General features: G+C 47.4%; 2 protein-coding genes across 2 annotated transcripts in view; one reads left to right on the top strand and one right to left on the bottom strand.

Annotated features, from left to right (window-relative positions):
- TMX3 (thioredoxin-related transmembrane protein 3) overlaps nt 1–13347 on the bottom strand; it is a 37386-nt gene extending 24039 nt beyond the window's left edge. Inside the window, exons 1-6 of the mRNA XM_012725798.1 lie at nt 13306–13347; nt 12697–12842; nt 8526–8565; nt 7638–7761; nt 1338–1383; nt 309–389 (exon numbers count right to left, since the gene is read on the bottom strand). Coding sequence (XP_012581252.1) covers nt 309–389; nt 1338–1383; nt 7638–7761; nt 8526–8565; nt 12697–12842; nt 13306–13347 — 479 coding nt within the window. The remainder of the gene's footprint in view (nt 1–308; nt 390–1337; nt 1384–7637; nt 7762–8525; nt 8566–12696; nt 12843–13305) is intronic.
- Nucleotides 13348–13383: 36 nt separating this feature from the next.
- Nucleotides 13384–13536, top strand: part of CCDC102B (coiled-coil domain containing 102B) — a 239920-nt gene continuing 239767 nt past the window's right edge. The window contains exon 1 of the mRNA XM_012725769.1: nt 13384–13409. The gene's annotated coding sequence lies outside the window, so the exon portion shown is untranslated. The remainder of the gene's footprint in view (nt 13410–13536) is intronic.

The raw sequence follows: 13536 nt of genomic DNA on the forward strand, positions 1-13536 counted from the left end.
CTCTGCTATCTTGTCCACTGTTCCCTTTGGCAGTGGACTTCAGTGGTTCTGCCTATTCCGTTCTGTACTGTTCCCTACTCTGTCTCTGGTGAATCCTCTCATCCCCTTACCTCTGGTCTGCACCCCAGTTCTTCTGTGCAAAAACAAGTAATTTTTTTTAAATAAATGGTTTCTTTGCATGCACTACATAGTCTTACCTTTCCTCATATTTAGGTCAAATCCCTAAAAATATGTGCTCAAAATCACATTTAATGTTTAATATATAGCAATTGTAGTAATGGTAAAAGCGTTTCCTAGTAAGAACTTACCCAGACACCCTGTGTGCAAACTCAATAATGTCATCTTTAGTTCGTGGTCCTCTATAATTATACGCCAAGTCCCCCTTTAATCTTAAAAAAAAAAAAAAGCAAATACAAGCTTGGATTATTTCAACTGCTTTAATTTTTAATGTTAATTACTCTCGTCACATAAAATTACAGTATATAAAATAATAGCTGTAGAATTTCAGAAGCAAGCAACTGGTTTCAGGAGACCACCAACTCAAAATGTAAAAAAAAAAAAAATGCTGCATTTTATTAAATTACACGTATTCAAGTTAATGAAAATTTATTTAAAAAAATCGTAAAAGCACAAACAGAACATCTATAATTAAACAGAAGAATAGAAAAGACAACACAAGAAATAAGTAGATGAGAAAACTAGTTTAAAGAGGGGGAAAGAAGGAGGTCCACACATAAGAATAAATTAAAATTAGTCAAATTTTAAAAGCTGAAGTTTTGAAATATTGAAATAAAAATTTACTTTCCTATAAATATAAAGACAACTTCCAAAATAATTCCTCTACTGCCCACATTATCAAAATCAGGATGAAAGTCCCGAGAAATCCAATAGAAGTGTGTCTGTAACATATGTCCTTTGGAATCATCACGCCAGTTCTTCCAAATGAAGCACACACACTAGACTAGACCAACACCTCCAGATTAGAATTAACATCCCCCAGTCTGCTCACCCCTCAAAATCAGTCTGACTACAGGACAGTAAATCTGTTAGGCGACAGAATTCACATGAAAAAGCAGAAGTGCCTGCCGAGCTCGTGGGAGAGGCCCCGGCTCAGCCGCCCCCGCCTCCTGCCGCCGTAGGAGCCGCACGGAGCCCGGACGGCGCTCACGAGCGCGGGGAGCCAGGTGCAGGTGCCCCCTGACCTCGCACTGCACCCGAAAAGAACTGCGGGACTCCGGTCTTCACTCCTCCAGGAGGCTGTCAGAAATGAACGTAATACAGCGAAAGCAGAGGAAACTGATAAACATACACATATAAACATACAACACTCAACTTACAGCTTAATTGTTGGATAACCTCGAACTCCAAACTCTGAAGCAATGCCTTGATAAGAAAAAGAATAAATAATTCTAAATTTTTTTAATGAGAAACTAGGTAATAAATGAGCCTTTTACTTAAAAATATAGACATACAAACCTATATAGATTTTCTTTAAGTTTTAAAAAGAATATAAGCACACACAAAAGAAAAAATGTGACACTCTCACACAAAACAGTTAACCCAACCAACGGCCAGCACACAGGACTATGCGAATGCCGAGAACAGCTAATTGTTATCCCTAAACTACTTATGTTAAAGATTTTTGTTAAAAAATACATACACATATAAAGTCTCACTTCTCATTTGATGCCATTTCCAGGACAGATATTTCTTCAAAAAAAAAAAAAAAAAGTTCATCTCTTTCTTCAGTGTTTTCTGAGTCTTAAATGTATTTCATTACTTTAATTTTAAAAACATATTTGCAAAATCACTCAATTTCTGCAATCAATATAAAGTCTAAACACAATTCACCTACTCTTATTTAAAAGTTTCTGCTTTTTAATAACCCAAATAATTCTGATCATTTTAAATATTATTCTGAAATCCAAATATTAAGTAAAATGAAACATAGTTGCATCTTTTGGAAGCAGAGAACAAGTAGTAACAAAAACAAGTAAGCAATAGGGAATTCAGACTTCAAGAAGTATAGAAATTAGAACAGCAAACTAACGCTGTCCTAGTTTACAGACTCAAGGTAATTAGGGCAAGAAATAAGAAATATCTCAGTTAAGGGACAATATATGTTTACACAATTGTGCTATACATACTAACTATATTGTATTTACTCACACGATTTCTCAATTTTCTTTATTTTCAGGGCATTTTCTCATCGCTAATGTGGTTCTGGCTTTCCAAATTACTCTAGTAATCACTGATACTTGGTTTCTCGTCACTCCCCATCAATTCACAAGCGCATAATACCCAAAGTCAATCTGTCTTATCAATTCTTGAGCTTCTTGTCAACTCTCAAGCTTCTCCATTAGACATACAGAGAAATGATTGGAGGGATCTGGATAGCAATTAACAGCTTTAATTTTTCAAGTGAATGTTAAATTTTGAGTTCATTGTAGATTCACAAGGCGTGGTCAGAAATCAGCTGAGCTCTGCCCAGCTCCCCCGATGGGACATCTTACAAAATTACAGTATGATGTCATCACCAGGCTGCTGACTTATTCAGACTTGCCCAGTTTTACTTATATTTATTAGTGACACTGTTTTTTTTAGAGGGAACACAAACTGCAGGAAGTAACATAAATAATGCAGGTTCTGAAGATACAGATGCTGCCTTTCAAATCACATGACCTTAGTTCAATAACAATTATCTGTGCCCATCTCTATTTTAGTACCTAATTCTATTACGTATATCCCAATTGAAAACTGCTGCCAATGAGATTGCCTTCTTCCAAGTAAACAGAGAGGACTCTGGGAATATCATCTGAGCAAAGTGTGTTCTTAATGTCCCTCCTCACATTAAGGAGGCAGGGAACTACAAGCCCTGATTAGCTTAAGACTCATGAAAAACTGCCATGATAGTCCCTTCCTGGTGGCGCAACGGGTTAAAGTGCAGCACTGAGAAGCTATCTGCTTGCACTGCAGCACAAGTTCAATCTCTGGCTAGGGAACTGACCCTCACGGAAAGGCAGCCTCTCCTGACCCACCCACTGCTTGTGGGCCTGCTAGTCCCAGGCGGCCTGTCCAGCCCCCTGTTGCCGCCTACAGTTCCGTGGCCTAAAGCAAGGTCAGAACTGCCCGGTCACAGGAGCCCACCCTACGAGGTGGCTTCGACATCCGTTAAGAGCATGAAGCTGGTCACCCTGGGAAGGGTGTGCATCACGGGGTGTGACGGGGGACGCCTGGGGGGCCGCTGACTGATGTGCAGTGAAGGACCCCACAGCTGATCAGTGGAACGTCTCGTTGACGAGACTGGAATCCCGACTGGCGGTCAGGGCTGGATCTGCGCACCAAGCTGTCAGCAGAGAAGCAGCACAGGTCCACCCTCCCCGCTTCTTCGGCTTCTCCCTCTCCTTTTCTGCTTCCCCAGGTGACCCACGCCGTATGACTGGTTTGCCAAGAACAAGGCCGGGACCTTGCTCTCCAGCAGCGTCCTGCGTGAGGCAGTCTGCGCCACGACTGTCTCTTTATCAGTGAGGTGCTGCCGACGCAGTATCAGTCGACCCACCTGCTCGGCTCCACTGCCTCTGGTGAATCCTCACCTCTGGTCTGTACCCCATTTCTTGTATCAGAACAACTATCCAATAGAGGGACCGGGTTCTATCCAGAATTTCCTATCCAACAAACCTTGGAAATAATCAATTCTAACCCTTCATTTCTTGATCTTGGCTTTTACCGCCGTATGATGGAGATGTGTCATAGCACCTACTCCTAAAACTTCAAATATAGGTTCCCCAGAGGAAAAGGGCCGTCAATTCAAACACACACAAAAAGCACCCAGCAAAGTGTGTACCACAGACATGCCAACAGGAGGGTGAGGGCCCCCGTCACCATCTCGTGTTTATACAGTCCAGGCATGTTTCTTCTTCCTGCTGCCTCTGCTCCCCCACCCCCAGGGATGCGCCTAAACACCCTACAGAGTTCAGGAAGCCACTGGCCCCAGATGTTACTGGCCAGATGCCACTGTAAGTTTACCTACGCCGGAGAGATAAATGCAATCTCACTATACTCAGGTTGATAATGAACAAAACTTACTACAGAAATCATTATTGGTGAGATCACACCAAATTTAGAAAGTCTGAATGAGAAGCGGCTTAGTGGTCATTTTTAAAGGGATATGTACAAAGGAGGTGCATGCATATGCATATATGTCAGATATGACTTATGCCTGACAGTATACTTTTTAAGCTATTTGATTACATTAGAAGCCACACATAATGTCAAACATGTGGACAATTCTCTTAACACTCATGAGAAACTGAGACACTGAGTGTCTCAAAGACAATCACTCGGTTGGCTGTAATCTGAGGCACCATGGAGCACATCAGGTAATCCTCAGGCAGGTGAGGACACTGAGGCCGGAGACCTGAAGAGGACCTAGGAGGACAGAGCTCCAGCAGGCAGCCCACGCTCTGTGTTCTAGTTAGAGAAGTGCGACAGCAGCTCACCTGAAAACCTTTCCGTTTCTTTACCTGCTTAAGCCCTACTCTGGGAGGAAGGGACGGTATTGGAGCACCTTGAAGTATTTAGCTGGATTCAGGAATCATATACCAAAAGTCAATCTGTAATTTGTAGACAGTAGTTTTCGAACTCATCAACTTTTTTTGAAAACAGGGAGATGATAGTATGTTTTGCTCCATAAAACACATAAAATATCTCCTTCATTCTCTAATAAAGTGCAAAGTATATGCCTCATGACACCAAATGCTTAAGTAACCACAGGCAACTTACTTATGTGTATTGGTTACTGTTTGGCTCTTCCCACTACAATATAAATTCCAGGAGAATAGGAAATTCTGTTTTGCTCACCAAAGTAAGACCAGTGCTTAGAACGTGCCTGGCACACCCTGGCACAGGGTAAGGGTTAAATAGTTGCAGAATAAATCAAAGCTGGTGCCACGTGTTTTCCGTAAACAGTGCTTGGACGAGCCAAGCAGTGGGGTTTACAAGCAGGCTCCCCCATGAGGTGGGGTGCAGCCCGGGAGGGGAGGGCTCAGGGGAGGGGAGCCTGAAGAGGACAGTGCGCAGGACACAGCGTCTCCCCTCTGCCTGCTCACAAAGAGAAGTGGTTGTCTAACACGGGTTGTGAGTGAGGCCACCAGAGAGGGCGGCGATGAGGTGCAAGGAGGGGAGGAGGCGCAGGGTGCACACAGGGATGGAGCCGGGGAGCTCAGGGCAGAGCTGCACGTGCAGACCTACCTCACCGGAGTCATCTGTACACGCTCAGCATTTGAAGCACTTTCTACTCTAAGCTACTGAGATCCAAAAGTCTTGGCTACTTTCTCCCTAATCACAGTGCTGCCTATAGTGACACACAGGGATAGCTGATAAATATGGAGCAATAAGTTAATGAATTAGATCCTACAAAAAGAATTTTGACTTAAACTGTTACCACAAGTCTGATTCATCACATGAGTGGTTCATGTGATCTGGCTGATGTCAGGGTACTATCTGCTTTATTCTATTTTTCCTATACTCCTACACTCCTACATACACAACTCTATTACTCTGTTAAATAAATGACTGAGGTGCACAAAAGTATTTGTCACACTAGATTTTATTGCATTTGCTGGTCTGGTCCTCTTTCTCCTGCATTTCCAGGACTGAAAGGATTTGTCTTTGTTCATTCTTTAATCTCTAGAATATGAGGAGTGAGCTCGACAAACAGCAGCTGGTAAAAGAGCCCTCACGGTGTCCGGATGACTACCCGAGAGGATGCATGGGCGTGCCTGTCTAACCAGCAAACGTGTCTAAAAACGAGAACTCGCTGTCAGAGCTGGCCTTGAGAATTTTGTGATTATTGTTCTAAGAAGCTTACTTCAAGAAAGATCAACTCAGGCACATTATTCTCTCTGCACAAAACCCTTCCGCCCTGGAGCTCTTCTTGAGTGTCAGCAATGCAACTGTGTCACTCAATTCTAGCCTCACGGCTCACCTTCTAGTTTGCCTATTTGCAAACACCAATAAAGCAAAACAGCACAAATTCCAAACAGCTGCTAATAGCAAAACAGAACAAAACCCAAAGGATTCAACGTCCCTTTCTTTCCCGCATAACCAGGGCAGCACAGCTCAAACCCTACCCCTGAAGGGCACATCATCTCCCCCAGCTCTTTATGTCCCAGTGCCAACCTGTCACACCTGTCACACACGCTGGAAAACAGGGTCGCTGCCTGGTCTTTACTACCACACCCAAAGCCGGGCTCCAGCATTCTCTGCCAGAATGTGACGGAAGTCAACTAAGAAGAGTTTCCTGTCTCGGGTGCATTTCCTTTCCACCCTACACGGTGCTGCTATAAACATGTGTACTGAGTGATCTGCATTCTCAAAACACTATCCCCTCCCAATGGCAACTGACAGAATCTACAACACACTGGCTCTGGAGGCCCTTAAAATCTGGCGTTATCCCTTAGCACCTTGTGTTTTCAATATGAAATGTTAAATACAAAAAACCCATTAATACTAAGTATTCATTTGCCCTCGCATGAGGGCACTAACCCTCCTTTTCACAGGTGTAGAACTGACATGAACAGAGTCCGCACTCCCCAAAGCCACCTAAGCAGGGAGTGGAGGCAGAGCTGCGGCTGCAGCACGTGTGGGTCGCTCCACAGACAAGGCTGTTTTCCTAAAAATACACCTTACATGCCTCACTTCCTTTATAAACTGAAGAAGCAAACTACATTAATTGAAGACAAAGACTTCATATGTGACACACAATTTACACCTCAAGACTCTTTCATTAAAAAGGACTCAAGTCAGGTATTTCTACCGGGAAACCGAAGCCTAGCCATGTGAAGAAACTAACCGCAGCCATCAGCAGGTGGGCCCAGGTCCGCCTCCGTGCTCGCTGCTCGCAGACTGCAGGGCGCCGCAAGCCGCTCTAAACTTAAGCCCTACTCCCACATCCCTGAAGACAGATGCCGGCAAACCTCTGTAAAGCGTCGAGCAATGAGTAGCTTAGGCCTCGTGGGCCACACAGCCTGTTACGGCTACTCCACTCGGCCACTGGAACAAAGAGCCACAGACTCAGCCAGCAGGGAGACGGCGAGCCCGAGCACTCCTTTGACAGAAGCAGCTGAGGAGCCCAGTGCCACCCACCACCCCGCCGCCAACCTCAGCTGCAAGACATTCTAGTCCCCAGGGGGCGCCACTGAAACTCACTTTAACATCGCGACTCTGCCTGGTCTTCTGCACCCCAACACCTGAGCCCGTTCTCCCAGTCCCGGGTCCTCCCCTATCACTGCCATGGCAGGCAACGCGGAGAGACTACAAACTTACAAACTCCACGCTTTACTCTCGTTCACTCAGCAAGAGCAAGTGTTAACACTCCAATCTCCAGTTGCTTCAGATCAACTGACTACCTCCAGTCGGTTCAAAGCAGGAACAACAGCTTACACGTCCATGCCACGCAGGAGTTCACCATGTATTGCATATTACACATTCAACGGTCATTTAACCAACAGTCTGGAATTAAGATAACTTTAATTTTACACAGGTAAAAAAATAGGTTTTCCTCCTACCTTAAATACTGCATCAGTAAAGAATCTTCACGATAAGAACAGTAGAATAGTAAAACAATTAATGCTTACTAGAATAGGAAGTAGCATCCATCTTTCCAACTTTAACTGGCGACCCAATGCTTTTCATCTCAAGACCAACTTCATTCCAAATCGGTTCCAGTTTTTTACAATGGCCACACCATGGTGCATAAAACTTGTTTTGAAAAAAAAAAAAAAAAAAAAAAAAAGACAACCAAAAAAAGACAGTCACTTTCAATGATCGTCTAATAGTCTGTTTTAGACATACAGAAACTTCCACGTGTAATTTTTAAAATGGCTGCTTAATACTAGGTAACACACACCTGCAGAGAGCAGATTAATACCCGGCATTTTCCTCAACAGTGACGCTTCGAGTTTACTCTGAAGGACTTGTGCCTGGCAGCTATTCACAACAGAGGCACAGTTTGCAATAAAACACCTTCACTGTCATACGGAGCAGGAAGCCACCAAATACACATCACATGCATATGCCCCGCCCCCCGGCTTCATAAACTCCAACTCTGCTGCTCTGAAGCATCCTTTTTGCTTATCATTCTTCTCTTTTACTGAGACAAGTTACAACAAATCCCCAAACATTGCAAGGTTTAAATATGTCCCAAACTTGAAAATGAGGAAAGAAGATGAACATGTTTTTGACAGCCAAACAGCATTAATGTACTCAATCTCTAGAAAACATGAAGAAATAAGGAATTCTGCAACAGAGTCATCCCATGATCTCCCTCAGACATACTCCACAGGTTCTCTCGTCAAAAATAGGTTCCACTGCCAGGAAACTGTTTTGGTTCCTGAGGTTCATTTTAATATAAATGAAAAAAAGCAAAAACAAACAAATTGAATGAAACACAGCAGTACAAACTACAGCTTGTCATATTGGGTACAGAATACAAAGTAATTAATTACAAAAATTTACATACTCACATCTACAAGCCAAATGTCATCTTTTCGACTGTCTTTAAACCTAGAAAACAAAAAAGAACACAAATCTTTGGGTGTACGTTTGTTTCATTTCACGACAGAGTAACTGGGAGTGGTAAGCTGATGAATATGGGAGCCTGAACAAGTTCTTTGAATAAAATTGTATGTAAAAGTTTTACTCAGTGACCTCTAAATCTTAATCATCGAACATCTTAACAAAAGCAACTAATAAAAGTCGGAGCAAAGAAATCTTAAACAAAAACTGGCAGAAACAGCTGTGTGCCTGTTCCTCCTACATCTGTGCCAGACAGGTGACCCCGCAAGACTGGTTCTCGGTTTTCACTGAACTTGAACTTCAAAGAGCATCCTCGCCACTTTGCCACTTTCTGACAAGCTCAGTATTCCTGTGTGGTTCATGCAAGCAACACAGTTTTACAAAGAACAGCTGCCTTCCTTCGAGGAGTCTGAAATTTTGGCGCACGCCAGGCAGAAGGGTGCTTACATGAACCCCAACAAAATCCCTGGGCACTGAGTTTCTAATGAGCCTCTCTGGTAGATCACATTTCACACTCCCCCGACGGAAGAATTAAGCTCACCCTTTGGGATTCTGCTTGGAAACATGCTCCTGGATTCTCCCAGAGTCCGCCCAGCAGTTCCCCTGAGGAGGCTGCTTCTGTCCTCTCACTGTGACTCCTCGTAGCTACGGCTGCGCTGCAGGCTGAGTGTCACCTTAGTGAGTGGCCTAGTGAGTGCAGACGGGGGTGCTGAGAGCCAAGACACAGCCCTCAGTGGCCAAGCCATCTCCCTAAGATAAGATGAGGATCACTTTCCTCTTGGTTGACAGGTTCTAGGCCCACGTCCACCATCTACAAAAGAAAAGCACAAATCGCCACACTTCCCTGGCTCCAGGTTTCCTTCCACTCAACTATGACACCCCACGACTTCCAATCAAACTACGCATCTACTGACGTCACAGTTAGGTTCACAATGCTTATCTGACCTTTACATTCGCTCAGCCCAATCCTTTCCAGCTAGTATCCCTTACTTTGCGCCTTTGCAAATTGCTCAGTCAACAAACAATATCATGTATTCTTTGTCGCTTTGTTTCATCTCCTGATAGTCTGTACAGCGACCTAAATTCAGTCAATATTGGATAAATGGCAAAAGTCCTCTAGAGGGATATTTAAATAAAACTCCTAAACCTACAGTTAATGTGCAGCAAATCCACTTCTCTGAGCTCTGAAGTCCAAGGGTGCTCACTTTTACCCAGCTGTGACAGTATGAACTATTCCACAGGCAGGCAGAACCCCTTACCCACGCCCAGGCTGGTGAGCCCAAATCTTTTGTCTTTGCTCCCCAGTGTTAGGCAGAGCTGGACCCGGCAGGCGGACATCCGCCTGTGGGGATGCCCAGGCAAAGCAGCTCAGCCACCTGAAGCTGCAGAACTGGAGCCTGTAGGCACTGTGTCCAGGGGAGAATGGGCATCAGTTTCCCACTCCCTGACGTTTCAGGGCCACTCATCTCCCCCTGACCTGAGTCTTCAGGCGACGTTAGGTGACAGGATGATCCTGGGCCCCGCAGGGAGGCCAAAGAGCAGCTGTGAAGGCCGCACCTGAAGGAGGGGCAGGCTACCGGGTCAAGCACACAGTGCTCAGCAAAGTGCCCAATGGGGAGCGGCAGCCCCGACGCCCTGAGCACTCGTCTGAGGCATCCCGTCAGCCGACTAAGCCTGTACCTTAACAGGTCATGGAAATGGATGCTCAACCACCACAGCGGTCAGGACTGACAGAGAACAGAGTCCACTGCACGCTACATAACGGGTCCACTGACAAGCACTGTGCGCCTGAGATGCAAATCTAGGTCTGCTAGAGGCCAAGTCAGCCCGCAGGGACGCGACGGGAAAGAGACGCGGCACGGGACCTAAGAGCGGGGCCTGAGTAATGGGTCAAAAGGGAGTGGCTAGGTCAGGCCCCACTGTCAGGACCCAGGGGAAGGCCAGGGACTGGGAGCTAGGGCCGCTCTGGCCCCCAACATTGGCACACCTACTGTGTGGACCAGGGCGTGGCCAGCAGCCTTCGGGCGCGCTGTCCCCACAACGGCAGGCGTGCACGCCAACCCAGGCCGGGGCCAGGCAGTGCCTGCATTCCCGTGGCCAATCTCCGGCGCGCTTAGGAGACAATCAGCTAGCTGCACGTCCGCTCGTCTGGGTGAAGAACAATTCAGTTTCTGTAGTTTCTGTAGTTCACCGACGAGGGTGGCATGTGCAGTGGCTGAGTTTGCCTTTGTCAATACCAGATCTTTCAAGGGCGCATCCACATAGGGGACAACATTTAGTAGGAGAACTGACCTCTAGCCAAGGCTCCTCTCCACAGAGGTCCACTACTAACGGCCAAGCCATGAGCTGCAGTCCAGGCAACAGTGAAAACACTGGAGGGTTTGCTTGCTGGGGTGGGTGAGGAACGGGGCAGGCCAACGGGGCAGTCACCGAGTCAACAGTGCCCCTCGCTGCCCGCCCGCACGTCCTTCGCCGGCGCGAGACGCGTCTCTCGGCATGACTGTGAGCCGCATGCTGCACTTACCCACCGCGTTCCAACAGGCCAGTGACTGCCTCTCAATAGGTGAGGGTCTTTCATTCACCCTGGGGAGCTTCCAGGCCCTCCCTGACCCATGAGATTACCCCTCTGGGCAGACACCAGAGAGGGAAGGACCAGGTTGCTCAGACGTGCACATCAATGCGGATGTGGGTGAGCAGGCCCAGGAAAGGGGAAGTCCGGTGTTCTGCTGGGGGGTTCCCCGCTCCGTTGGGACCCCAGGCAAAGCAGCAGCTGTCTGGTAAGCTCGCAGGTAGGTGACACCAAGCTCCCCATCTGTGTTACAGGACAGCAGCAGTTGCCAAACAGGCCCAAGTCTCTTTTTCATTTTGGGGGGCTGAAAGGCCCAAGAGCTTGGTAATGACCTTTTCTGGAATGAGAGGTGGTCCGCTGCCCAGCTCATGCCCAGAAATTCAGTCGGGTAGTAGATTCTTGCCTCTTAATGGCCTGGCAGCATGGCACATTGGAATCTAGGGTGTCCTGCCCTTGCTGGGCTGTGCCCTTGTGTCATTCCCTCAGGCAGGTGCCATCAGTGTAGAGGAAACGCAATGCTCCCCCCAGGAATTTGTTCCCCGTACCACAGCCTACCCCTTAATAGCGGGGGTGGGCTTGCAGACAGCCTTACTGACATGGATGGGGAAGTGCTCACGGGACCCTGGTGCTTTCAGCTCTTCCTCGAGCACCACAGTGAGCAGCACCAAGTGCGCCCGTGGAGGTGGTTAGTCAGGACAACCAGCCAAACTGCAAGCTTTGCAAGTTGCACTTTAAGGCGACGATGCAAGTCAAGAGGTTAAAAAAGGCAATGCCGATACCCCAGTGTTCCGTCTTTCCAAACAGAACGGCACCAGGCAAGGGCCAGGGGGGCGCAGCTGAGGCGCAGTGAAGCGAAGCCCTCTTGGCTGGCGGTGGGCAGAGGGAAGGGGAAGGGAAAGGATGCAGCGTGCAAAAGTACTGAGTCCAAGCAGAGTAAAGGGCCTTGGCCGAGCCCCACGAGGACTAAGCAGTGTGTGAGGAGACGCCCAGCAAGGAGGCCTGCACAAGGAGACATGCGGCTGGGGACACGGACACCGAGGGTGCCGGGCCCAGAGCTGGAGTCTGCGGCTACCGCTCCCTGCAGGGAGGCGCGCAGGCTGTGGGGAGGCCAGCCTCCCTCAGAGGCTGCTAAGAAAAACCTCGCAATTTTATAGGCAGGCCTGAAAGGTCACACCCAGCTTTGATCTGGAACTGGACTCCTCACCTACGATAAACCAGGCCTTGGGATTAACGCCTGAGGTAAAAGACACATGCTGCAGTTACCTACATCCAGCGGCCACTCGCAGTGATTAAGGCAGGAAAAACACGGCCAAGTGGCACCATCGAATACAGAACGTGGAAGAGTGTGTCTCCTATTTCTGATCTTTTAACTCTCAAACTCTTGTGCACAAGCCCATTCTGCACGAATACAGCAGTCGGACAGCTCCTGAGGTGAAATCGGTGCTATGGAAACACCTCTCAATACAGACTCTGTTTTTGATTTGATTCATACCAACGAACATCAAGAGTTGGAAGAAATTAGGATACCACTGAAAAATATAGATACTCACGATTCATCCAAATCTTCTACAAATCCTTTACTGAGCACCATATCAAGCAAAATAACTGAAAAAACAAACAAACAAAAAAAAAAAACTGTAGACGCTGCAATAAACACCCACTTACTACTTATGGCTTGTATTACGTGCTTAGTCACCTATGAAATGTTTTTGATTTTTGCAACCGACAAAAAAAAAAGCATCATTGGTACATTCCAGGGCATAAATGATGAAACAGCCTAGGCAGCCCCCAAGTTGACTGATTATTTTTTTGGGGCGCAACCAATCTGGCACAGGCAAGGTGTACGCGGGCTGGCAGATGTCCGCGGAGGTCTTTTTGCAACATGCTGAACCGGCAACCCATTTGTCCTAGTTACTGTTGCACCTTCTCAGAGTACATAAAGAATAGGGGTCTTCTGTGGTCCCCTTTTCGCGAGTAGCCGGTCATCTCAGTATAAACACGCCATTCCCATCCTAACAGTTTCTGAAGGACCCCTGCAGTCCTGACAGTCCAGGGCCCGGCTCCTCGCCTGAACGAAATGGCTGCTGAGTCAAAGGGATGAAAACCGGGGTACCCGAAGCTGCTACGGGGCGGGGCCTTAGGTGTCGAGGTCACTTCACACTGCCCCACCCCGGGGGACTGAGCATGGTGTCCTTGGCCATCGCTCCTAGCCCCTGCGCGGGTTGAAACTCATCAGAGGAGGCTCAGACCTGCGGCCGAAGAGGTCTGGCCACGAGCCGGCGGGCGGCACCCCCAAGGCCCCGGACGGGGTACCCCGGGCACCGCTGGACTCCTGCCAGTCGGAAGCAGAGGGCGCGGGGCCGAGACCCCGTGGGCCCGCGTCCCGCGCA

This window comes from Condylura cristata, unplaced genomic scaffold, assembly GCF_000260355.1.
Source record: "Condylura cristata isolate star-nosed mole 26May11 unplaced genomic scaffold, ConCri1.0 scaffold00016, whole genome shotgun sequence".
Classification (NCBI taxonomy): domain Eukaryota; kingdom Metazoa; phylum Chordata; class Mammalia; order Eulipotyphla; family Talpidae; genus Condylura; species Condylura cristata.